The sequence below is a fragment of the Chiloscyllium plagiosum genome, unplaced genomic scaffold (genome assembly GCF_037043375.1).
Source record: "Chiloscyllium plagiosum isolate Xiang-an unplaced genomic scaffold, Cpla_swu_hap1 HiC_scaffold_44, whole genome shotgun sequence".
Taxonomy (NCBI): Eukaryota; Metazoa; Chordata; class Chondrichthyes; order Orectolobiformes; family Hemiscylliidae; genus Chiloscyllium; species Chiloscyllium plagiosum.
The window spans coordinates 9,083,573-9,109,349 of record NW_028270182.1 but is presented as its reverse complement, the minus strand read 5'-3'; the positions used below and the strand labels follow the sequence as shown (position 1 = coordinate 9,109,349).

At 48.0% G+C, this 25,777-nt stretch overlaps 1 protein-coding gene across 3 annotated transcripts; it reads right to left on the bottom strand.

The window, feature by feature from the left end:
* On the bottom strand, positions 1-24,725 carry LOC148136898 (complement C1s subcomponent-like). 3 transcript variants are annotated; one of them, XM_087983045.1, is made up of 7 exons: positions 24,589-24,725; positions 18,742-18,949; positions 15,242-15,419; positions 12,584-12,715; positions 5,865-6,002; positions 4,845-4,919; positions 1-840 (listed from the first exon to the last, which is right to left on the bottom strand). In XM_087983045.1, exons 1-7 carry the CDS (start codon positions 24,618-24,620, stop codon positions 74-76), a joined length of 1,530 nt encoding a protein of 509 aa, XP_087839171.1. In that variant the 5' UTR covers positions 24,621-24,725; the 3' UTR covers positions 1-73. The 3 variants fall into 3 exon arrangements, with proteins under 3 accessions (XP_087839171.1, XP_087839173.1, XP_087839174.1); XM_087983047.1 differs by having other exon boundaries at positions 18,762-18,949; XM_087983048.1 differs by lacking the exons at positions 4,845-4,919; positions 5,865-6,002.
* Between the last annotated feature and the right edge of the window lie 1,052 nt (positions 24,726-25,777).

Sequence of the window (25,777 nt, the reverse complement as noted above, 5' to 3'; positions counted from 1 at the left end):
TCTTTTTCATTAGAGGCATTTTATTGGTAAGCGATATCGCGGAGCTCCAGTGCAGCTTATCCCGGGGGAGAATTCAGTTCTGACCATCGCCCTCCTCAGCCATCGTCTTCTCGATCCAGTCGAGGTAGTTGATGACGTTAGTGTAGATCCCATAAGCCCCGCACTGAATCCCCCAGGACACTATCCCGGCGACATAGTAGGTGTCAGGCTTCAGTGGGTCCTCAAAGACGTAGGCCCCTCCACCGTCACCCGTGCAGGCATCGATGCCTGGGCTCCCGGCGCACAGCATGTTGTTGGTGAGCTGGGCACCACCGTGGCGGGCGGAGGAGGAGAGGTTCCCGCACCGCACCCCCTCCACCACCGGCACAGCGGCGAACATCAAGACGTCGCTCTGGGCGAAGCGTTCCGTCCTCCCGAACCCGGAGATGTAGCCCACCTTGCCCGCCGCGGGTCGGGAGCCGGAACGCCGGGAGGGCAGGCAGACGGGCGAGAGGTGGCGCCCGGCCTCCACCCGGCTCCCAAGCCTGACCAGCGCCACGTCGCCTTCGAAGCCGGCTCGGCGCCCGCCGAAGCTCGGGTGCCGCACGATCTGCTGTGCCTCCAGCGGGCCCCGCCAGCCCTCTGGGGAGTTTAGGTCGATTCCGCCGGCGAACAGGCGCAGCACACCCCCGGCGCCTTCCACACACGTGGCGCTGGTCAGCACCCAGCGGTCAGACACCAGGGCCCCGCCACACACGGTGCTCTCGAAGTACACGTGCCAGGGGAAGCTGCCCACTTCGGCCGGATGCCCTCCGAGGATACGCTGGGCTAGAGATGGGGGCACTGCTGGTTTCCCGCACACTGCCAACGAGGAGAGGAGAGAATGTTATGGATATCGCGGTGGTACGGTGGAACCGTGATTGGGTGGGGGAGTTAGGGGGTAGTGGGGTCGTGACCCAGAGTCACAATTCGGAGAGGGCTCGCTCCCCGGATATCCCAGATTGTCGTTTGACTGGGATCAAAGGAGGGGGGGGGGGGCGGAAAAGGTTTTCCGAGAGGCGGGAGGGACGTCACATTGCAATTGGGCAGGCCGTGAGCTAGGCCGCATCGGGAGCACTGCATACGGTTTTGGTCGCTCTGCTGTGGGAAGCATCTTATTAACATGGGAAGGGGGCAGAGAAGATACACAAAGATGTCACTGAGACTGGAAGGACATTCCTGATGAAGAGCTTATGCTCGAAATGTTGACCCTCCTGCTCCTCTGATGCTGCCTGACCGGCTGTGCTTTTCCAGCACCACTCTAATCTCGACTCTGATCTCCAGCATCTACAGTCCTCACTTTCTCCTGGAAGGATGTCATGTTGTGGCTGTACAGGACATTGGTAAGGTCGCAGTTGGAGTTTATTTTTCTTTATTCATTCACAGGAGGAAGGCGTTGCTGGTCAGACCAGCATTTATTGCCCCAGAGGGCAGTTGAGAGTCAACCACATTGCTCTGGGTCTGGAGTCACATGTGGGCCAGACCAGGTAAGGATGGCAGTCACTTTCCCTAAATGACATCAGTGAGCCAGATGGGTTTTTCCGACATTTGGATTCATGATCACCGTTAAATTCCTAATTCCAGACATTTACCTGGGTCTCTGGATTAACAGTCCAGCAATAATAGAGCTAGTTCATCATCTCCCACAGCTGTACTGTGTACAATTCTAGTCACCATGCTACAGGAAGGATGTTAATATCATTGATTGGAATCCCTACAGTGTGGGAGCAGGTCATTCGGCCCATCGAGTCCACACTTACCTTCCGACCAGCATCCCACTCAGACCCACCCCATCCCTGTAACCCTGCATTTCCCATGACTAATCCACCCTAACCTGCACATTCCTGCACTATGGGACAATTGAGCATGGCCAATCCCTCCTAACCTGCACATCCTTGGGCACCATGGGACAATTGAGCATGGCCAATCCCTCCTAACCTGCACATCCCTGGGCACCATGGGACAATTGAGCATGGCCAATCCCTCCTAACCTGCACATCCTTGGGCACCATGGGACAATTTAGCATGGCCAATCCACCCTAACCTGCACATCTCTGGGCACTATGGGACAATTTAGCACAGCCAAACCACTTTAATCTGCACATCCCTGGGCACTATGGGACAATTTAGCACGGCCAATCCACCCTAACCTGCACATCCCTGGACACTATGGTGAAAGTGAGGACTCTAGATGCTGGAGATCAGAGTTGAGAGTGTGGTGCTGGAAAAGCACAGTAGGTCAGGCAGCATCCAAGGAACTGGAGAATTGATGTTTCAGGCAAAACCCAAAAATCTTTTTGGGCAAAATTCCTGATGAAGGGTTTTTGCTCGAAATATTGATCACGCTGTTCTTTGGATGCTGCCTGACCTGCTGTGCTTTCCCAGTACCACACTCTTGACAATGTAGCATGGCCAATCCACCCTAACATGCACATCTTTGGACTGTGGGAGGAAATGGAGCAAACCCACACAGACACAGGGAGAATGTGCAAACTCCACACAGACAGTCGCCCGAGGCTGGAATCGAACCCAGGTCCCTGGCTCTGTGAGGTGTCAATGCCGACCACTAAGCCACCATACCGGCCCAAAACATTGGTTCGGCCACAGGTGGAATACTGTGTGCAGTTCTGGTCGAGACACTATCGGAAGGAGACGGTCTCATTCAAGAGTATGCAGAGGAGATTTGCCTGGATGTTGCCTGGGTTGGAAAGTCTCAGTCATAAGGATAGGCTGGGTTTGTTTTCTCTGGAGAAGGGGAGATCTGACTGCATTATCCAAAACTATGAGCAACGTAGACAGGACAGAGGGTGAGAATGTTTTACCTTTGTCTGAGACCAGAGGACACAAGTTTAAGGTGAGGACTGAGAGGATTATGGTTTCACTCAGAGGGTGATAGAAATGAGGAAGGCTCAGCTTAAGAATATGGTGGAGGCTCACGTAACATTTAAGAAGCGAAAAGTTAAATGTCAGCCAACTATGGATGAAGAGCAGGTAAATGGTACTGAGTGGTGCTTATGGGTTAGCACACACGCACAGTGGGCTGAAGGGCCCGTTTCTGTCCTGTATGACTCAACAAACAAAATCCTCCTTTTGTTCCTATCTCTGACTTTCGTACCTACACATTACAAAGGAAATGATTGTATCCAGGTTGCGATAGGTTCAGGGACCAGAGGGCAACAGGACCGAAGCTCACTGGCAGAAAATGGGGAATTTGGGCGCAGTCCCAGAGTAAGATCTCCACTGAGATGACTCTCTGAGCAGATTCGAAAAGGTGGATGGGGAAAAGCGGCAGGCCCTTGTCTGTTGGTTCAAAACGAGGGGTTTTCCTGTCAGGGCAGAGAGAGAGGAGAAGCGATCTTTCTCTCAGATGGTTACAGAGTCATGGAGATGTACAACACAAGGAACAGACCCTTTGCCCCAACTCAGCCATGCTGACCAACTATCCCAACCTAATCTAGTCCCATTTGCCAGCAAGTGGCCCATATCACTCTAAACCCTTCCTATTCATATACCCATCCAGATGCCTTTTAAATGTTGCAATTGTACCAGCCTCCACCACTTCCTCTGGCAGCTCATTCCACACACATACCACCCATTGCGTGAAACAGTTGCCCCTTAGATCCCTTTTAACATCTTTTCCCCTTTCACCTTAAAACTGTACCCTCTAGTTTTGGACTCCCCGACCCCTCGACACTCCAGGGAAAACAGTCCCAGCCTATTTAGCCTTTCCCTGCAGCTCAAACCCTCTAATCCCAGCAACATCCTTGTAAACCTTTTCTGGACTCTTTCAAGTTTCACAACATCCTTCCTGTAGCAGGGAGACCAGAATTAAATGCAGTATTCCAAAAGTGGCCTAAGCAATGTCCTGTACAGCCACAATATGACCTCCCAACTCCTGTACTCAAATCACTGACCAATAAAGGCAAGCATACCAAAAGCCATCTTCCCCCACTGCCCCCCCACCGCAGCCCCCCCGTCTACCTGCGACTCCACTTTGAAGGAACAATGAAAGTTATGTGCTCAGAAGGCAGTGGAGAGGGGTGGGTTCATCGAATATTTTTAAGTCAGATTCTCATGAGAGATGGGAACCAGTGGGGTGACTGGGAACATGGGAGTCAACCCACAATCAGATCGGTCATGATCTTACTGAAGGTTAGAGCTGGCTCGAGGGGCCGAATGGCCTATCCTATCTCACCAGGCGCTGGCAATGGCAGATCATCTGCCTCTTTTTACACATCGCCGGAATTTCGTTCCCTCCGCTACAGTGATAGTACCAACAGGCCAGTCATCCAGAGACGCCAGGCTAATGGTTACGGATGCCTGAGCTCGAATCTCACCGAGGGCAACTGTCGTTATTTGATCTGATTAAATCTGGGATACCAACTCTCGCCTTGGGCACTGGCCGTATCATGGAGTGCTGTTGGAAAACTCTATCTGGTTCGTCAATGCGCTGTTGGGATGGACATCTGTGGCCTTAGAGGTGACTCCAGGCCCTGTCGCTAATGGCGTTGACTCTGAAATGGCCTGGAAAAGCTGCGGAGTTCAGGGGGCAATTGGGGACGGGCAATGATGGATGGGTAGAGAACAAAACCCACATTTGCACCCAAGTGCCCTTGGAGTGAAAGGCCACAGAGACCCCCAGAATTGGAAAGAAGAATGTGGGTGCTATATCTTATTTCTCCCTCCAATTCCCTTCCTCTCTCCCTATCCTTTTATTCTGTTATTGCTGCCAAGGTCCCGGTGGTATTACAAAATAATGAGGGGCATCTTTTGGAAGGATGGCATTGCCCATGTTGAAGGGATGGTGGAATGTGCCATTCACTCACCTGGCTTGCACGATGGGAGGGCGTCACCTGATTCGCTATTCATCCATTTCCCGTTCGCCTGGCAGGTATACTGCCCTGAGGAGGACAGAAGGGGAGGAAATAACAGAGAGAGGGACATTAAAAGGTGGGGCACCTCTTCAGCAGGTGACGAGCCAAGGTACATCGAGCCTGCGGACATGCCAAAGAGCCTGGACGTGGGCCCAAGCCTGTCTCCAGAGGCTGGGTGGGTGGGATGGGGCGGGGGGGGGGGGGACATCCAGACCGACTCTCGCGACCCTCCCCCCCCCCCCCCCCACCTCCATGCCATTGCAGGAAAGGTAGGGAGTGGTGACGGCTCACCCGAAATGCATCACCCTCCCTGCTCTAACATTCCCCGCCACCTCTCTCCCCTCCCACACATACTCACACTTTAGGCAGCCAATGGCCAGAAAAGCCATGGCAACAAAGTGTTTGTTGGATCTTGCTGTACAGAACACGGGTGGGCTTCTCTGATATCCATTTCCACATCTCTCTGGGTAGCTGGGGGAGTCCTGACAGTGTGTGCGTCTGTGTGTGTCTATCTATGTGTGTGTCTGAGTGCGTGTGTGTGCACATCTGTGTGTGTATTTCTGTATATGTCTGCCTGTGTGTGAGTTTGTGTGTGTGAGAGTATGTTCTGTGTGAAAGTGTGTGTGTGTGTGTATATATATGTCTGTCTGTGCGAGTGTGTGTGTGTGCATCTCTGTCTAACAGTGTGTCTGTGAGTGTATGTCTGTGTGTGTGTGCATGTCTGTCTGTGTGAATGCATGTGTGTGTGTGTATGTATGTGTGTGTATGTCTGTGTGTGTGTGCGTACGTCTGTCTGAGAGAGTGTGTGTGTATGTCTGTCTGTGTGAGTGTGTGCGTGTGTGCATGTCTGTCTGAGAGTGTGCGTGTGTGTGTCTGTGTGTGTGAGTGTGTGCGTGTGTGCACGTCTGTCTGAGTATGTGTGTGTGTGTGTGCCTGCCCTCCTTATCACCTCCCCGCATCCACGTGCCTTACCATCTCCTCCGCCCACCATTGTGTAATACACCTCCTTGCACTTGTATCTGACGACTGAATGGAGCAGGGTCTCGTCCCGCTTGGTGATGTACTCGTAGCTTCCACTTTCGAGATCAGAAGGGGGACCACAGTCCACGACTGGAACAGAAAACCGCCAAGCGTTCATTCCATTGATCCCTTGGCCTGCTCATCTGGCCATACCAATGGCACTGTCTATAAATCTTATCCTAAAACTGGCGAGAATTAATCGCCAACTGCATTGTTAAATTACTGCTGAGGCTGTATAAGGCTCTAGTCAGACCACATTTGGAATACCGTGAGCAGTTTTGGACCCCACATCTAAGGAAGGGTGTGCTGGCCTTGGACGGGGGTGTCCAGAGGGGGTTCACAAGAATGATCCCGGGGATGAAGAGTTGTCATATGGCAAACGGTTGAGGACTCTGGGGTTTAGAAGGATGGGGGTGAGGGGGATCTGATTGAACCAAGAGGTCTGGATAGAGTGGACAAGGAGAAGGGGTCTCCACTGGTCAGAAAGACTAGGAGCCGAGGGCACAGCCTCAGAGTGAAGGGGCAATGCTTTAGCACTGAGATAGATAAGTGATAGATTTAGGACAGATATCAGCGGTAGCTTCTTTGCTCAGAGAGTAGTAGGGGCATGGAGCGACCAGCCTGCAACAGTAGTAGACTCACCGACATTAAGGGCATTTAAATGGGCATTGGACATACATGCGGATAATAATGGAACGGTGCAGGTTAGATGGGCATCAGATTTCACAGGCCGGCGCAACATCGTGGATTGAAGGGCCTGTACTATCTGTAGCGTTCTCCATTCTATGTTCTCAGAGATGAGGAGGAATTTCTTCATCCAGAGGCTGGGGACTCTGTGGAACTCATGACCGCAGAGGGTTGTGGAGGGCAAGTCATTGAGTGCCTTGAAGATAGAAATTGGTGGGTTCTTGATTAATAAAGGGGGCAAGGGTAAAATGAGAGAAGGCAGAAGAATGGGGTTGAGAAAAATACCAGCTGGGAATGGACATGGGCCAGGAGCAGGCAAGTGACTAGCTTAGTTTGGGATTATGTTCGCCATGGACTGGTTGGACCGAAGGGTCTGTTTCCATGCTGTGGGACTCTATGATTGAATGGCAGAGAAGACTCAGTGGGGATGGAGGATGGGAAAGATTTCCGGCTGTAACAGGCTGCTCCTTTTTTGAGGTATTTTAGGTGTTGGAGGTGATTTCCTCGAATTCCAGGAGCAGCAATTACTGTTTTATATGCTGTTGCATTGTTTTGGAACTTTGGAGAAAAATGAAAGTCAAAACAACAGCATGTTTGAAAGGGAGAAGGACAGACAAAGGAAACACATGGTCTGTGCAGGGGAGAGAGATAGAGAGAGAGTGGGAGACACACACTGCTAACTGACACAGCAGTGAACCTGCACAGTTACTGCCTTTGCTGTTTGGTTTCATGTACCTCTGGACATCGGAGTCCGTCTGGGAAAATTAACAAACAGTGAAATTCACAACTAATCTTGGAGGACCCTGTTGGGAGAGGTCACAGTACAGAAAGAGATAAGTGATAGTTTTAACTGAGGCCTTGGGGTAAATCTACAATATGAGTAGAGTGGGTTCTTTATTGATTCGAGGTTTTATTGAGATATGTCTCTGAAGTCATAAGTATTAAGTTAGCCAGGAGGAATAAGACAGTGATATTTTCTGGGTCTTTGGTTGGAAGAAGAAAAAAAATGGCTTATAGTCGAGTGATATGCTCTTCTTGTTGGATGTGGAAGTTTAGGGAGAGTTTACGTGTTACTGAGGATTATATCGGCAACAAATGTCGTTGGTTGCGAATCCTATCAGATCGAATGGATCGGTTGGAGCGACAGCTCGAAGCAGAGGAATTTACAAGAGCAAGGGGATGTGATGGATGGCAGTTATAGAAAGTGAGAAAAGCCGCAGAAACAGTCAGGTAGACGGGTTAACTCCAGGAAATGTAGGAGGGGTAGGCAGTTGGTGCAGGAGTCTTCTGTGGCTATCCCCATTACAAACATGCTGTTTTAGAAAATGTAGGGAGTGGGGGATTCTCAGGGGAATGTAGCATGAATAGTCAAGTTTACGGTATCAAGACTGGCTCTAATACAATGAGGGGGAAGTTGGTGTATTAGGGGACTCTCCAGTCAGAGACACAGACAGATGTTTCTGTGATGAGCAACAAAAAATCAGAATGGTGTGTTGTCTCCCTGGTGCCAGGATCAAGGATGTCTCAGAGAGGGTGCAGAATGTTCTCAAGGGGGAGAGGGACCAGCAGGAGGTCATTGTACACATTGGGACCAAGGACATAGGAAGGGAAAAGGATGAGATGCTGGAGAATATGGAGAGTTAGGCCGGAATGTAAAAAGAAGGTCCTCAATGGTAGTAATATCTGGATTATTCCCAGTGCTATGAGCTAGTGAGGGTAGGAATAGGAGGATAGAGTGGATGCATGCCTGGCTGAGGAGCTGGTGTATGGGAGAACGACTCACATTTTTGGATCATTGGAATCTCTTCTGGGGTAAAAGTGACCTGTACAAGAAGGATGGATTGCACCTGAATTGGAAGGGGACTAATATACCGGCAGGGAGATTTGCTAGAGCTTTCTGGCAGGATATAAACTAGTAAGGTGTGGGGAGGTGGGACCCAAGGGGATAGTAAGACTGATACAGTTGAGAACAGAAGCAAGTCAAACAGTCAGCGCAGGCAGGGACAAAACAGAGAACAAGATAGGACTGATAAATTAAACTGCATTTATTTCAATGCAAGAGGCTTAACAGGGAAGGAAGATGAACTCAGGGCATATGGTTAGGAACATGGGACTGGGATATCATAGCAATTATGGAAACATGGCTCAGGGATGGACAGGACTGGCAGCCTAATGTTCCAGGATACAAATGCTACAGGATGGATAGAAAGGGAGGCAAGAGAGGAGGAGGAGTGGCGTTTTTATTAAGGGATAGCATTACAGTTGTACTTAGGGAGGATATTCCCAAAAATACATCAAGGAAAGTTATTTGGGTGGAACTGAGAAATAAGAAAGGGATGATCACCTTATTGGGATTGTATTATCAACCCCCGAATAGTCATAGAGAAATTGAGAAACAAATTTGTAAGGAGATTTCAGTTATCTGTAAGAATAATAGCATGGTTATGGTAGGGGATTTTAACTTTCCAAACGTAGATTGGGACTGCCATAGTGTTAAGTGTTTAGATGGAGAGGAATTTGTTGAGTGTGTACCAGAAACGTTTCTGATTCAGTATGTGGATGTACCTACTAGAGAAGGTGCAAAACTTGACCTACTCTTAGGAAATAAAGCAGGGCAGGTAACTGGGATGTCAGTGGGGGAGCACTTAGAACATAGAACATAGAACATAGAACAGTACAGCACAGAACAGACCCTTCAGCCCACGATGTTGTGCTGACCACTGAGCCTCATGTATGCACCCTCAAATTTCTGTGACCATATGCATGTCCAGTAGTCTCTTAAATGTCCCCAATGACCTTGCTTCCACAACTGCTGATGGCAATGCATTCCATGCTCTCACAACTCTCTGTGTAAAGAATCCGCCTCTGACATTCCCTCTATACCTTTCTCCAACCAGCTTAAAACTATGACCCCTCGTGTTAGTCATTTCTGCCCTAGGAAATAGTTTCTGGCTATCGACTTTATCTATGCCTCTCATTGTCTTGTATACCTCAATTAGGTCCCCTCTCCTCCTCCTTTTCTTCAATGAAAAAAGTCCGAGCTCAGTCAACCTCTCCTCATAAGATAAGACCTCCAGTCCAGGCAGCATCCTGGTAAACCTCCTCTGAACCATCTCCAAAGCATCCACATCTTTCCTATAATAGGGTGACCAGAACTGGACGCAGTATTCCAAGTGCGGACTAACCAAAGTTTTATAGAGCTACAACAAGATCTCAGGACTCTTAAACTCAATCCCGCTGTTAATGAAAGCCAAAACACCATATGCTTTCTTAACAACCCTGTCCACTTGGGTGGCCATTTTAAGGGATCTACGTAGCTGCACACCAAGATCCCTCTGTTCCTCCACACTGCCAAGAATCCTATCCTTAATCCTGTACTCGGCTTTCAAATTCGACATTCCAAAATGCATCACCTCGCATTTAGCCAGGTTGAACTCCATCTGCCACATCTCTGCATCCTGTCAATGTCCCGCTGCAGCCTACAACAGCCGTCTATACTGTCAACGACACCTCCAACCTTTGTGTCGTCTGCAAACTTGCTGACCCATCCTTCAATCCCCTCATCCAAGTTATTAATAAAAATTACAAACAGTAGAGGCCCAAGGACTTGGGGGCCAGCGACCATAATTCTATTCGTTTTAAAATAGTGATGGAAAAAGATAGACCAGATCTAAAAGCTGAAGTTCTAAATTGGAGGAAGGCTTTTGACGGTATTAGGCAAGAACTTTCAAAAACTGATTGGGCGCAAATGTTTGCCGGTAAAGGGACGGCTGGAAGATGGGAAATGAGCTAACGAGAATCCAGAGACAGTATATTCCTGTCAGGGTGAAAGGAAAGGCTGGTAGGTGTTGGGAATGCTGGATGACAAGAGAAATTGAGGGCTAGGTTCAGAAAAAGAAGGAAGCATATGTCAGGTATAGACAGGATAGATCGAGTGAATCCTTAGAAGAGGGAAATCAGGAGGGCAAAAAGGGGACATGAGATAGCTTTGGCAAATAGATTTAAGGAGAATTCAAAGCGATTTTACAAATACATTATGGACAAAAGGGTAACTAGGGAAACAATAGTGTCCTACAATGATCAGAAAGGTGACTTTTGTGTGGAGCCGCAGGAGATGGGGGAGATACTAAACGAGTATTTTGCATCAGTATTTACTGTGGAGAAGGACATGGAAGATATAGAATGTGGGGAAATAGATGGTGACATCTTGAAAAATGTCCATATTACTGAGGAGGAAATGCTGGATGTCTTTAAATGCAGAAAGGTGGATAAATCCCCAAGACCTGATCAGGTGTACCCTAGAACTCTGTGAGAAACTATGGAAGTGATTGCTGGGCCCCTTGCTGAGATATTTATATCATCGATAGTGACAGGTGAGGTGCTAGAAGACTGGAGGTTGGCTAAAGTGGAACCACTGTTTAAGAAGGGTGGTAAAGATAAGCCAGGGAGCTAGAGACCGGTGAGCCTGACCTTGGTGGTGGGCAAGTTGTTGGAGGGAATCGTGAGGGACAGAATGTATATGTATTTGGAAAGGCAAGGACTGATTAGGGATAGTCAACATGGATTTGTGCGTGGGCAGTCATGTCTCACAAACTTGATTGAGTTTTTTGAAGAAGTAACAAAGAGGATTGATGAGTGCAGAGTGGTGGATGTGATCTATATGGACTTCAGTAAGGTGTTCGACAAGGTTCCCCATGGGAGACTGATTAGCAAGGTTAGATCTCATGGAATACAGGGAGAACTAGCCATTTGGATACAGAACTGGCTAAAAGGTAGAAGACAGAGGGTGGTGGTGGAGGGTTGTTTTTCAGACTGGAGGCCTGTGACCAGTGGAGTGCCACAAAGATCGGTGCTGGGTCCACTACCTTTCATCATTTACATAAATGATTTCGATATGAACATAGAAAGAATAGTTAGTAAGTTTGCAGATGATACAAACATTGGAGGTGTAATGGATAGCAAAGAAGATTACCTCAGATTACAATGGGATCTTGATCAGATGGGCCAATGGACTGATGATTGGCAGATGGAGTTTAATTCAGATAAATACAAGGTGCTGCATTTTGAGAAAGCATATCTTAGCAGATTTATATACTTAATAATAAGGTCATAGGGAGTGTTGCTGAACAAAGAGACCTTGGAGTGCAGGTACATAGCTCCTTGAAAGTGGAGTCCCAGGTAGATAGGATAGTGAAGAAAGCGTTTGGTATGTTTTCCTTTATTGGTCAGAGTATTGAGTACAGGAGTTGGGAGGTCATGTTGCAGCTGTACAGGACATTGGTTAGGCCACTGTTGGAATATTGCGTGCAATTCTGGTCTCCTTCCTGTCAGAAGGATGTTGTGAAACTTGAACAGGTTTAGAAAAGATTTACAAGGATGTTGCCAGGGTTGGAGGATTTGAGCTACAGGGAGAGATTGAATAGGCTGGGGCTGTTTTCCCTGGAGCGTTGAAGGCTGAGGGGAGACCTTATAGAGGTTTATAAAATCATGAAGTGCATAGATAGGATAGATGGACAAGGTCTTTTCCCTGGTGTGGATGCATAGGTTTAGGGTTGGGAGGGGGGTAGATATAAAAGAGACCGAAGGGACGACTTTTTCACACAGAGGGTGGTGCATGTATGGAATGAGCTGCCAGAGGAAGTGGTGGAGGCTGGTACAATTGCAAAATTTAAAAGGCATCTGGATGGGTATATGAATAGGAAGGATTTGGAAGGATATGGGCCAAGTGCTGGCAAATGGGACTAGATTGGGATGGGATATCTGGTCGGCATGGATGGGCTGGACCGAAGGGTCTGTTTCTGTGCCGTACATCTCGATGACTCGATGACTCTCTATGGCTGAATGCCCTCTTCAAGACATTCCCTTTGGCACACTATGCTTCAACTTGTCTCAGTTAAGGTGGGGACCATCACACCTTCACAACTGTGTCTTCTAAAGGGTGTACCGTATTGAAATTGTGAGACATCACTTAATGTCCACATTACCTTTGCATGTCTTCTTGTCGCTCTGAAGACTGTATCCATGGTGACAGTAACACCGATATCCTCCAATATAATTGTGGCAAACATGGTCACATACCGACTCCACTTTTGAACGAAAGCCACATTCATCAATATCTGGTTGAAAGGGGGAAAAGTTGGCATGTTTCTCCATTAACAATCCATTTCAGAATGCGGTTACCAGGATAGAGGCTATTTAACTTGTTTTTATTTTCCTTTATTAGTTCACAGGATGAGGGTGTCGCTGGCCAGGTAGCATTTATTGCCCATCCCCTCATTGCCCCAGAGGGCAGTTGAGAGTCAACCACATTGCTGTGGGTCCGGAATCACATGTAGGCCAGACATGGTAAGGATGGCAGATTCCTTCCTTGAAGAACATTAGTCAACCAGGTGGGTTTTTCCAACAATCAGCAATGGATTCATAATCATCATTAGCTTCTTAATTCCACATATCCTGACCATCTACCATGGCAGGATTTGAACTTGGATCCCCAGAGTGTTACCTGGGTCTCTGGATTAACAATAATAACACCACAAGACCATCGACTCCCCTGTGCTGACTCTCTGCAGGAACTATTGACATAATGCCATTCTCCCTGCAACACTGCACATTTCTTCATTTCACATACTAATCTGATTCCATCCTCAAAGATTCAATTCTACCTCCCATTCATTACAGATCTTAACCATTCATCAAGGTGAAGAAACAATTCTCGCTGTCTCGTCACCGTCTGGTTTGCCAATCACCTCAAATCTGTGCCATCTCGTTCTCAGTCCTTCCCCAGTTATGGTGGATTGAGAACTAGCCCACTTAAGGCTGCCACCCATTTGTACCAGCAGAGGGAGTCCTGATGGACCAGAAAGAAATCCATCTTTTAACAGCCCAGGCAGTTCAGATTTTGAGTGGGGAGCACTCAGAATCTTCCCAAGAGAATTCTATGAATCCTTACAGTGTGGAAGCAGCCATTGGGCCCCTCAAGTCCACACCAACCCTCCAAAGAGCATCCCATCCAGACCCTGTCACCCTCATTGCTAACCCACCTAACTTGCACATCCCTGGGTACTATGGGACAATTTAGCACGGCCAATCCACCCTAACCTGCACATTCCTGGACACTATGGGACAATTTGGCACTGCCAATCCACCTCCCCCCCGCAAAACCCTGGACACTATGGGACATTTAGCATGACCAAACCACCCTAACTTGCACATCCCTGGACACTATGGGACAATTTGGCACGGCAAATCCACCCTAACCTGCACATCCCTGGACACTATGGGACAATTTGGCACTGCCAATCCAGCCCCCACCCCCTGCAAAACCCTGGACACTATGGGACATTTAAGCACAACCAATCCACCCTAACCTGCATATGTTTGGATCCTGGGAGGAAACTGGAGCACCTGGAGAAAACCCATGCAGAGACCATACGATCTCCACACAGGTCATTGCCCTAGGGTAGAATCGAAGCCAGTCACCAGAGACATGAGGTAGCAATATTAATTACAGTGTCCAACTCTGACCCTATCAGGATAAGAGAACAACAACATAAGTAGTGGTGGTGGGGGCAGGGGAGAGGGGTTTGTGGTGGGGGAGGGGTGAGGCTGATGGGGCAAATAATTGGGTGGGCCGACCCAGGGGCGATACCCTTGAGCTCTTGTGAGGGGACGAGGGAAATCCTCACCATGGAATTGGAAGGGGTGGGGGGGTGGGGGGGTGGGGGTGGGAGGGGGTGGTGGGGAGGTTTGCCACTTCGGCTTGCCTCTGACTCCATCCATCTCTCTTAAGACCCCACCCACCCCCACCCACGCCCACAACCCTCATCACCAAATACGTGCATCTCCAATGCTGCAGTTCCACTAGCAACCTGAGCCTTACATGTGGGCGCTCCGGTGCACTGTCAAGAACACCCCTTTCCGTCACCCTCTGATTGGGTGGCAGCTGTAGGTGGGGTTGGATCACAGCCCTATGGAGGAATGGGGGCTGAGTGTGATTGGCCAGTTGGGTGGCCATTTAAGAGGTCGATTGACACTTGATGCTAAGCCTCACAGTGCCAGGGACCTGGGTTCAATTCCAGCCTCGGTCTGTGCAGAGTTTGCACGTGCTCCATTTGATGAAAATGAGTGCTGGAGATTAGAGTGGTGTTGGAAAAGCACAGCAGGTCAGGCAGCTGATGAAGGGTTTTTGTCCGAAATGTCAATTTCCCTGCTCCTCAAATGCTGCCTGACTTGCTGTGCTTTTCTAGCAACATTCTCCCTGTGTCTGCGTGGGTTTCCTCCAGGTGCTCCAGCCTCCTCTCACAGTCCAAAGATGCGCAGGTTAGGGTGAATTGGCCAAGCTATATTGCCCATAGTGTTCAGGGTTGTCAGTTAGGTGCATTATTCATGGGACTTGTGGGGTAATAGGGTAGTGGAAGGGGTCGGGATGGGATACTCTTCAGAGGGTCAGTGTGGACTTGTTGGGCCAACTGGCCTGCTTCTACATTGTAGGTATGCTATGGCTCTTCAAAAGCGGGCTTGCCTCTGGGGTTGGACGGGTGAATTTCCCAGTCCTTAAAGACACCTGCCTCTCATGCTTCGACCCAACAAATTGGGAATTGCATCCAGTATATTAAAACCATGCTGCCTTAATATCACCTTACCAACAGTTTCATAAAACAGGGTAAATCCCCGTCTGCTCTTCTGATTGGTCGACCTGCAACGCACGCGCAATTTGACAATGTGGTTACCGGAGGCTGTCAATTTTGAGCTTGGAAGGTGCAGTTGGATTAAGGTTCTGTTGCCGCAAAGTCTGCCCAGCCGTTGTCTCCCAGCGAAAGCCTGGTATAAAGCATGGAGAAGACGGGTAAAACACTCGCTTAATGTCAGCTGGAGCTTCTCATTCACTCCCAGCTATCAATCTCTTTGTGAAGTCTCAAAATCGATTAGTACTGTTTGGAATCTTAGGTAGAGAAAAAGTGGATTTTAACGTCTTATCCTGTGAAGGTCTGGCTTTTCAAAACAAAAAGGATAATGAAGGTCAGAAAGTTTTCTTGAACAGTGAACATGACCAAGAAGTTAAGTGACAAGCAATTTCCTCCCCCTGCCATTCCCAGGCAGTGTTCCCTCTTATTTCTTCTCTCTCTGTATAGGCATCTGTGGTCTGGTGTGTGGTAGTGACTTCCAGAATGGGAGGTCAGGCCATGGTTTGTCATGCACAAAACCTTGGAGTGGCTCCGCACATGGGTAGCTATTCCCAGGGAGCGACTTGGTCAAATATCAGCCGACTTGGGTTTTCTAACTCAGACAGAGAGAGAGGGAGAGGGAAAGGAAAACAAGTTCCTTGAGTGAGAGGCGCTATAGCAACGCATGTACTGTGAATAACAGTATCCACAACAGTCGTATGTTGCAGTTAGTACAGGTAGACGATCCGTTATCTGAAGTTCCAAAATCCTAAAAGCTCCGAAATCCAAAAGTTTTTTTGTGAAGTTTTTTTCTCATTAACAAGGTTGTTTGGCGTGCATACAGTTAACCCAGCCGGGCCTGGCAATTTTGGATAAAAGATCGTCTACCTGTATATGCGAACGCAGTCTAGAGTGTGCATGAACACTTCTCCAATAGTTGTATTCATCTTAAATCTTTCTGGCACAGACTCAATGAGTTGAAATGTGTATTGAAACACTCTGATACATTGGGAAGGGAGAGGTAGACCTGAGGGGTAACTTTTTCACACAGAGGTTGATGTGTGGATGGAATGAGCTGCCGGTGGAAGTGGTGGAGGCTGGTACAATTACAACATTTAAAAGGCATCTGGATGGGTATATGGATAGGAAAGGTTTGGGGAGATATGGGCCAAGTGCTTGCAAATGGGGCTAGATTAATTTGGGATATCTGGTTGGCATGGATAAGTTGGACCAAAGGATCTGTTTCCATGCTGTTAACTCTAGGACTCGATGACTGACCATGAAGTCATGACTTGTTTTGAAGTGAATTCCAGAAGTTGAAAGGAATGGAGGTGCCAGAGAGGAAACTATCTTACAAGGCTCTGAATAAAAGGACCCCATGTTCAGGAGTAATAGTGAGCTAAGTTAACAGTCTGTTTAATAGTCCTAGGGAGGTGATCTCATTGAAACCCACAATATTCCGAAGGGGTTCGACACGGCAGATGTTGAGATGGCATTGGGGTTGTCTCTACTGATTGGGGAATCAAAATCATGGAGGGGTGGGCAGCATAGTCTCAGGACAAGGGACTGATCATTTTGGACTGAGATAGGAAGAAATGTCTTCCCTCAGAAGGTGGCGAGCTTTCGGAGTGTTGTCGATACTTGATCGCTGAATCTATGTAAAGCTGGAACTTTTTGGGAGAAATTAAGGGATGTGAGAATGGGCAGAGAAGTAGAATCCAAACTCAGGATTGGCAGCAATCAATTTGAATGACATAGCAGGCCCAAGAGGCTGAATAGCCTAATCCATCTCTTATTTCTTGTGCTGTTGTCTGATTCCCTGTTTCTGGTAGGTATTCCAGAGATGAGCGGGCATGGAAGCTGAAGGCAGAGCACTCTCAAGGGGCTAAATAGCCTTTGTCCTGCTCCTACTTCTCATGCTTTCCCAAGAAATAGCTGCCTCCAATGGTGGAGTGATGGAGACCAAGGAAGGTTGAGACATGTGGTCAGCGTTATGGCGGTTTTTAACGAGCTGGACGGTGTCCCTGGGTGGGCCAGCATTTCTTGGCCCACAGAAGGCTGTTCAATGTCGCTCATATCAGGCCTGGAGTCACGTGGAGGCCAGGGAAGGGCGTCAGACATTAGCCCTAGTGGGTTGAGGAACAGAAAACAGGAAAGGAAGCAGGCTATTCAGCCCTGATCCTCACCATTCAACAGGATCATGGTTGACCATCCAACTCAGCCCCCATTCCCATGTTCTCTCCATACCCTTTGATCCCTTGAACTCACAGTGCCAGAGACCCAGGTTCAATTCCCGCCTCAGGTGACTCTCTGTGTGGAGTTTGCACATTCTCCCTGTGTCTACGTGGGTTTCCTCCGGGTGCTCCGGTTTCCTCCCACAGTCCAAAAATGTGCAGGTTAGGTGAATTGGCCATGCTAAATTGCCCGTAGTGTTAGGTGAAAGGGTAAATGTAAGGGAGTGGGTCTGGGTGGGTTGCGCTTTGGCGGGTCAGTGTGGACTTGTTGGGCCGAAGGGCCTGTTTCCACACTGTAAGTAATCTAATCTAAACTATATCCACCTCCTTCTTGATAACATTCAATGTTTTGGCCTCAACTGCTTTCTGTGGCAGAGAATTCCACACTCTCTGGGAGTGTGACATTTGTCCTCATCTCCTACTCTTTGGAAAGCAAAACCTTTTACAACCATGGCCAATGAAAGCCACCATCAGTGAGAATCCCCACAGTGTGGAAATAGGCCCTTCAGCCCAGCAAGTCCACACTGAACCTCTGAAGAGTATCCCACCCAGACCCAGTCCCCGTTACTCTACACTTACCCCTGATTAATGCACCTAACCTGTACATCCCTGAACACTATGGGCAATTTAGCATGGGCAATCCACTCTAGCCTGCACATCTTTGGACTGTGGACCAGAGCACCTGGAGGAAACACACGCAGATATGAGGTTGAATGTGCAAACTCCACACAGATGGTCGCCTAAGGGTAGAATTGAACCCGGGTCCCTGGCACTGTGATGCAGTGATGCCAACCACTGAGCCACCATGCCACTTCATCATTGAGAGTCCGCCATTGACCAGACAATGAACAGGACCAATGGCTATTGGGTTCAGCTATTGACTCAATGCAAGTTCTGCTACCGCTGAGCCAACGAGTCTGCCCTCAAGACCACCCTCAGGAAGTGATGGCCATGTGACCACATAACATCATCTGGGTCGACATCACTGATGCTCGATTTCAATCCCAGATTTTATTATCTGGGCTTTTACAACATCTGGGCCGACTGTGTCTTGCTTTAATTCCCCATTTCCTTTTTATTGAATTCAAGTTCCACAATATACTATGGTGGAGTTGCAAACGCTTGGCCCTCCAAGACATTGGCATGGATTTCCGAGCTCAGTGACGCGCCCACTATGCCAGCACTTGCCCATAAGCTACACAGTGGAACATCATCTCTATATAACAGGACAAATAGTTGAGGTACCTCCAAATAGTGCCGCTTACATGACGGAGATGCTGACAAATCAAAGTGGCGGAAGTGAAATCCCACAGCAAATCCCGGTGGGACCTCAATGTCCCACGCCCGAGCATCGTCATGTTGGTAATTTGTCAAATAAATCTCACCATAAACACCAGAGTGGTTAGCTTCGGCCAACGCCCCGTCACCTAAACCCCACAGTACGAGCAGAGCCCTGGGTGGAACAAGGAGATAAAGGGGCAGAATTAAAGGGATCCATTCTGAATTGAATTGAATTTATTGTCACATGTACAGAGGCACAGTGAAAAGCATTGTTTTGCGAGCAATACAGGCAGATCACAAAGTTAAGTAACATAGATAAGTAAATAGTAGGTAAACAGTAGCAAAAACAAAGACACAGTTACAGGCGAATGTTAAAGTTTGTGAGTCCATTCAGTATTCTACCAACAGTAGGGTAGGAACTGTTGTGAAACCGGCTGGTGCGTGTGTTAAGGCTTCTGTACCTTCTCCCCGATGGTTATTGCCAGGGTGGGATGGATCTTTGAGAATGCTGGCGGCCTTTCCTTGACAGCGGGTCTGGGAGATGGATTCTGTGGATGGGATGTCGGCCTTTGTGATTGCACAGGCCGAGTTTACCACTCTCTGTAACTGTCTCCGATGTTGAATGGTACAGTTGCCATACCAGGTAGTGATACATCCATCTGATGTGGTTGACTCAGAAATTCTCTCCAGGGTTCAGGGTTTTCTCTTGTTGGAGCCAACAATGAACAGGCACTCGCTGAGATCACGTTCCGCATCTTTGACCAAAACTTCCGATGTTAAGACATCTCAATGACCAGCGATGGGACTCCCCCGCATGTTTTCCTTTAAATGTCCACCTTGTTGAGAAATCTCCATCCTCCAACATCAGGCTTTTGTAGGTGAGTTTCTACACTGCATCTTGTAGTTGGTACACACTGCTGCTCCTGAGCTCGCTGGAGAAGGTTGACTCGATAGAGACCAGGATGTGGAGGGATTGTTTGTGAGCAAAGACTAAACAGGTTGGGACTCTACTTATTGGCGTTTAGAAAAATGAGAGGTGATCTCATTCGGACATGCAGGACTCATAAGGAGCTTGACAGGATCAATGCTGAGAGAGTGAATCCCCTAACCAGAGGGCACAGTCTCAGAATAAAGGGGGGCCGATTTAAGACTGAGATGAGGAAGGAGTTCTTCCCTTAGAGGGTTTCTGAGTCTTTGGAACTCCTTGCCACAGAGACCTGTGGGGGCAGAGTCCTGTTCTAAGGTTGAGATAGACTCTTGGTCAGTCAGGGAATCGTGGATATGAGGAATGTCGGATCAGCCATTATCCTATTGAATGGTGGAGCAGACCCAAATGGCCTACTCCTGTTCCAATTTCCTATGGTCTTAGGGATTTGCGGTGGAGGGAGTGGATGTGGTGCCAATCAAGCTGGGTACTGCTTTGTCCTTGATTTGTGTCAAGCTTCTTGAGTGTTGTTGGAGCTGCCCCCATCTGGGGCAAGTGGGGAGTAGTCCCTCACACTCTTGACTCGTGCCTTGTTAATGGTGGATCAACCTTGGGCAGTCAGGAAGGTGAATTACCTAGAACTTAGAACATAGAACAGTACAGCACAGTACAGGCTCTTCAGCCCTCGATGTTGTGCTGAACTTTCATCTTGTTCTGAGATCAAACTAACCTCCATACCCTTCATTATACTAACTTCCATGTGCCTATCCAAGAGTTGCTGAAAGTCTCTAATATACCTGCCTCTACTACTACTACCACTGGCTGTGCATTCCACACACCCACCACTCTCTGTGTAAAGAACCTACTTCTGATATCTCCCCAAAACCTTCCTCAAATCATCGTAAAAATTATGCCCCCTCATGATAGCCAATTCCACCTGATTATCCACTCTACATATGCGTTTCGTCATGTTGTACACCTCTATCAAGATTCCTAGCCTCTGTAACCTTTTTTTTTGTGAGAGGTCACCTGACCAAGGAGCAGCGCTCCAAAAGCTTGTGATTTCAAATGAAAGTGTTGGACTATAACATTGTGACTTCTGACCTTGTCCACCCCAGTCCAACACTGGCACCTCTGCAAGATGGCCATTTATAATTACTTGATTGGACGATTAGATTAGATTCCCTACAGTGCAGAAGCAGGCCCTTTGGCCCAAGTGCATATCAACCCTCCGAAGAGCAACCCACCCAGACCCATTCCCCTACAATTAACCCTGATTAATGCACCTAACGCTATGGTGAATTTACCATGGCCAATTCACCTGACTTGCATATCTTTGGACTGTGGGCGGACACTGGAGCACCTGGAGGAAACCCATGCAGACACAGGGAGAACTTGCAAACTCCCCACACTGAGGCTGGAATTGAACCTGGGTCCCCTAGTGCTGACAGGCAGCAGTGCTAACCACTGAGCCACCGTACAGCCCCTCATTGCTGGCCATCACTTCCTGAGGGTGGTCTTGAACGAAGACTGGTTGGCTTAGAGGTAGGAGAACTTCCTTTGAGTCAACCACTGAACCAATAGCCATTGGTTCTGTTCGCTGCCTGGTCAATGGCGGACTCTCAAGGATGGAGCTTCTCAATGACGGTGACTCCATTGACCATCGCGGGGGTGGGAGCCTCGTCTCTCGTTGACTGGTGGTAGTGACTGTTTGACAACGGCGTTGTAAGCATGTTCCTCACTGCTCACCAACCCAAGGCTGAAAGTTCTCCAGGCCTTCCAGACACTCCCTCTTTGACAAATGTTACAAACTATTGACAGTGAGGAATGAAGGTCACTGCTGATCCCTGACCCCATTTTCACAAGACATCCATAAATGAAATTTTGAGATGGTGTGAAGTTAAAGTCCGTGAATCTTTAAAGAGGCATAAATAGCTGCAGGAAATAATTGAGAAAGCCTACAGAAGGCTGGTCTTTATACCTAAAGGACTCAAACACAAGGATATGGAGTCACAGGGAGATAGGAGAGTGAAGAAGGCATTTAGTATGCTTTCCTTTATTGACCAGAGTATTGAGTATAGGAGTTGAGACTGTTGTGGCTGTTCAGGACATCGGTTAGGCCACTTTTGGAATATTGCACGCAATTCTGGTCTCCTTCCTATCGGAAGGATGTTGTGAAACTTGAAAGGGTTCAGAAGAGATTTACAAGAATGTTACCAGGGTTGGAGGGTTTGAGCTATAGGGTGAGGCTGAATAGGCTGAGGCTGTTTTCCCTGGAGCATCAGAGGCTGAGGGGTGACCTTATTGAAGTTTATAAAATCATGAGGGGCATGGATGGGGTAAATAAACAAGGTCTTTTCTCTGGGGTGGGGAGTCCAGAACTAGAGGACATAGGTTCAGGGTGAGAGGGGAAAGATATAAAAGGGACCTAAGGGGCACCTTTTTTCAACAGAGGGTCGTGCATGCATGGAATGAGCTGCCAGAGAAAGTGGTGGAGGCTGGTACAATTACAGCATTTAAAAGCATCTGAATAGGTATATGAATAGGAAGGGTTCAGAGGAATCTGGGCCAAGTGCTGGCAAATGGAACTAGATTATGTGGGGATATCTGGTTGGCATGGACGAGTTGGATCAAAGGTCCATGTTGTGTATTTCTATGACTGCACATGACTCTATTGAAGTTATGCTGCAGTTATGGCCTGGTTGAACCCCACTTGGGAGTATGGTGAACAAATCTGGACACTACATCTGAGGAAGGATACATTGGCCTGAGAGAGAATACAGCAGAGGTTTACAGGACAGATTTCTGGATTTCAAGGATTAAGTTATGTGGAGAGATGATACAAATTTCAGCCTACTTTCCCCAGAATTTAGACGTTTAAGAAATAATGCGATAGACGCCTGAAAGAAATGAACAGGAAAAGACAGGGTAGCTAAAAATAAATTACTTCTACTGCTTTGGGATTCTAGATCTCAGGGGACATCGTTTGAGAATTCGGGTCAGGAGAGATGTTAGGAAGCACTTTGACACAGGTAGGTAGGGTAGTGAAGAAGGCATTTCTTATGCTTTCTTTTATTGGTCAGAGTATTGAGTCCAGGAGTTTGGAGGTCATGTTGCGGCTGTACAGGACATTGGTTAGGCCACTGTTGGAATACTGCGTGCAAATCTGGTCTCCTTCCTATTGGAAAGATGTGGTGAAACTTGAAAGGGTTCAGGAAAGTTATGTGGAGTGGCACGGGTGGCACAGTGGTTAGCACTGCTGCCTCACAGCGCCAGAGACACGGGTTCAATTCCCGCCTCAGGTGACTGACTGTGTGGCGTTTGCACATTTTCCCTGTGGGTGTGCTCTGGTTTCCTCCCACAGTCTAAAGATGTGCAGGTCAGGTGAATTGGCCATGCTAAATTGTCCATAGTGTTAGGTTATGGGTATGGCGGATCGGTGTGGACTTGTTGGGCCGAAGGGCCTGTTTCCACACTGTAAAGTAATCTAATCTAAAAGATTCACAAGGATGTTGCCAGGGTTGGAGGGTTTGAGCTATAGGGAAAGGCTGAACGGGCTGGGGCTGTTTTCTCTGGAGCCTCGGAGGCTGAGGGGTGACCTTATAGAGGTTTACAAAATTATGAGGGGCATGAATAGGACAAATAGGCAGTCTTTTTCCTGGGGTTGGGGAATTCAGAACTAAAGGGCATAGGTTTAGGGTGAGAGGGGAAAGATATAAAAGAGACCGACAGGGCAACTTTTTCACACAGAGGGTGGTACATGTATGGAATGAGCTGCCAGAGGAAGTGGTGGAGGCTGGTACAATTACAGCATTTAAGAGGCATTTGGATGGGTATATGAATAAGAAGGGTTTGGAGGGATATGGGCCAGGTGCTGGCAGGTGGGACTAGTTTGGGTTGGGATATCTGATCAGCATGGACGAATTGGACCGAGGGGTCTGTTTCCATGGTGTACATCTCTATGACTCTATGACACAGATAGAGTGGTAGGCATTTGGAAATCTCTCCCACAAACAGCAGTGGATACTGGTTCAGTTGTTCATTTTAAATCTGAGATCAATGTTTTTGACAAGTGGCAGTATAAGGGGATATGGGCCAAAGGCAGGTATGTATGGAGTTCAGCCACAAATCAGCCATGATCTCACTGAATGGCAGAACAGACTTGAGGGGCTGAATGGCCTAATCCTGCTCCTAAGATACAGTGGTATTTAGCTCACTACCTAGAGCACTTAAGAGTAGAGATTGTCAATAGTCTGAGAGAGATAGGTAGAAAGCATACACATAAGACTGTGTTCTGTAATCATAGAGTCAAGAGTCATCGAGATGTACAGCATGGAAACAGACCCTTCGGTCCAACCCGTCCATGCCGACCAGATATCCCAACCCAATCTAATCCCACCTGCCAGCACCCAGCCCATATCCCTCCAATCCCTTCCTATTCATATACCCATCCAGATGCCTTTTCAATGTTGTCATTGTACCAGCCTCCACCACCTCCTCTGGCAGCTCATCCCCTACACGCACCACCCTTTGCATGAAAAGGTTGCCCCTTAGGTCCCTTTTATATCTTTCCCTTTTCAAACAAGAACAGAATTGGTTTCTAGCTGACAATCTGGACTTGGAATAGGTTCAAGGAGACTGTTCAACTCTTCCTCCACCTTCTCAGGGGGCAACTGGGGACGGGCAACAAATCAAGATCCAGCCAGTGACGTCCATGTCCCAAGAGTGAGGGAAAAGCCACAACAGGGTAGAAGCTGGGGGCGCAATTTTCTGGGTCGACGGATTCGATCCCATTACAAAGGAAGGCGGTCACTACGTCCATTGACGCAGCCGGTAAAGCCCAGGGACCAGTTACTCCGGCATCAACACTGAGCAGCCTTACTCACCACAGCACCACACTGCCAGCTGCACGGCACATGAGAAAGCGTGAGAGCTCAGCCTGGCTTGGCGGAGATTCCAGTCAGCTGCAAAAACACCGACCAGACTGCAGCTTCGAGAGCAAAAACCCCCATCCTCCCCCGAGGTCAATGTCCAAACAACATCAGCCAGAATTCTTCCGGGATTGCACACATATTTATTCTGATGGGTCCGTCAGTCTTTAGGTCAACACAGTCAGGTCGATAGCACAGCTTTGGTTACATCGAGAGTGAAATGGACTGACCTCCCACCCCCCCACCCCACCACCTTTCAGTCTGCGGAATGTCCCATTGGATAAGGTGCTGGAAACGGTTTGAGAGGCACACTTTAGCAAGGTGTTTGACAGATACCTGGGAGTAATATATATATAAAAAAGCAGAGTTATTGGGAAAGAGGGATTGTGTATGTGCTCCCATGTGGGAGTGTGTGTATATCTGTGTGTGTGTGAGAGAGAGAGAGAAAGGGTGCGTGTATGTATATGTACCTGTGTGTGTGAGAATCTGTGTGCGTGTGGGAATGTGTATCTCTGTGTGTATGTGTGTGCTTATGTGTGTGTGTGTTTATCTGTGTGTATGTGTGTATATATGTGCTGTCTGTGTGAGTGTGCACGTGAATGTATGTTTGTGAATTTGTGTGTGAGTGTGTGTGTGAAAAAGAGAGAGACCAATAAAGATTAATTCAACAGTGCCCCCTGGAGAAGATCGGAAGTGAGCTGCCTTCTTGAACCGCTGTAGTCCGGTGTGGTGTGGGGACACCCACACAGTGCCATGATGGAGGGGGTTCCAGGATTTTGACACAGAGACACTGAAAGTGAAGTGATGTATTTCCAAATCAGAATGGTGTGTATGTTTGCAAGTGAGATTGAATGTGAGTCTGTGAGATTTATGTCCGTGTGTGTATGTGTGTGGATGTGTGAATGTGTGCGGATGTATGTATGTCTCTATGTGTATGTGTCTATGTTTATGTGTGAATGTGAGTGAGTGAGAGTGTGTGTACACATGTCTATGTGCTTAAGAAGGAATGGAGGCAGAAGACAGGAAATCATAGGACCATTAGTTTAACCTCAGTCATTGGTAAAAATTTAGAGCCCATTTATAACGATGAGATTACAAAGTACTTGAAGTGCATGGTATAATAGGGCAGAGTCAGCACAGCTTC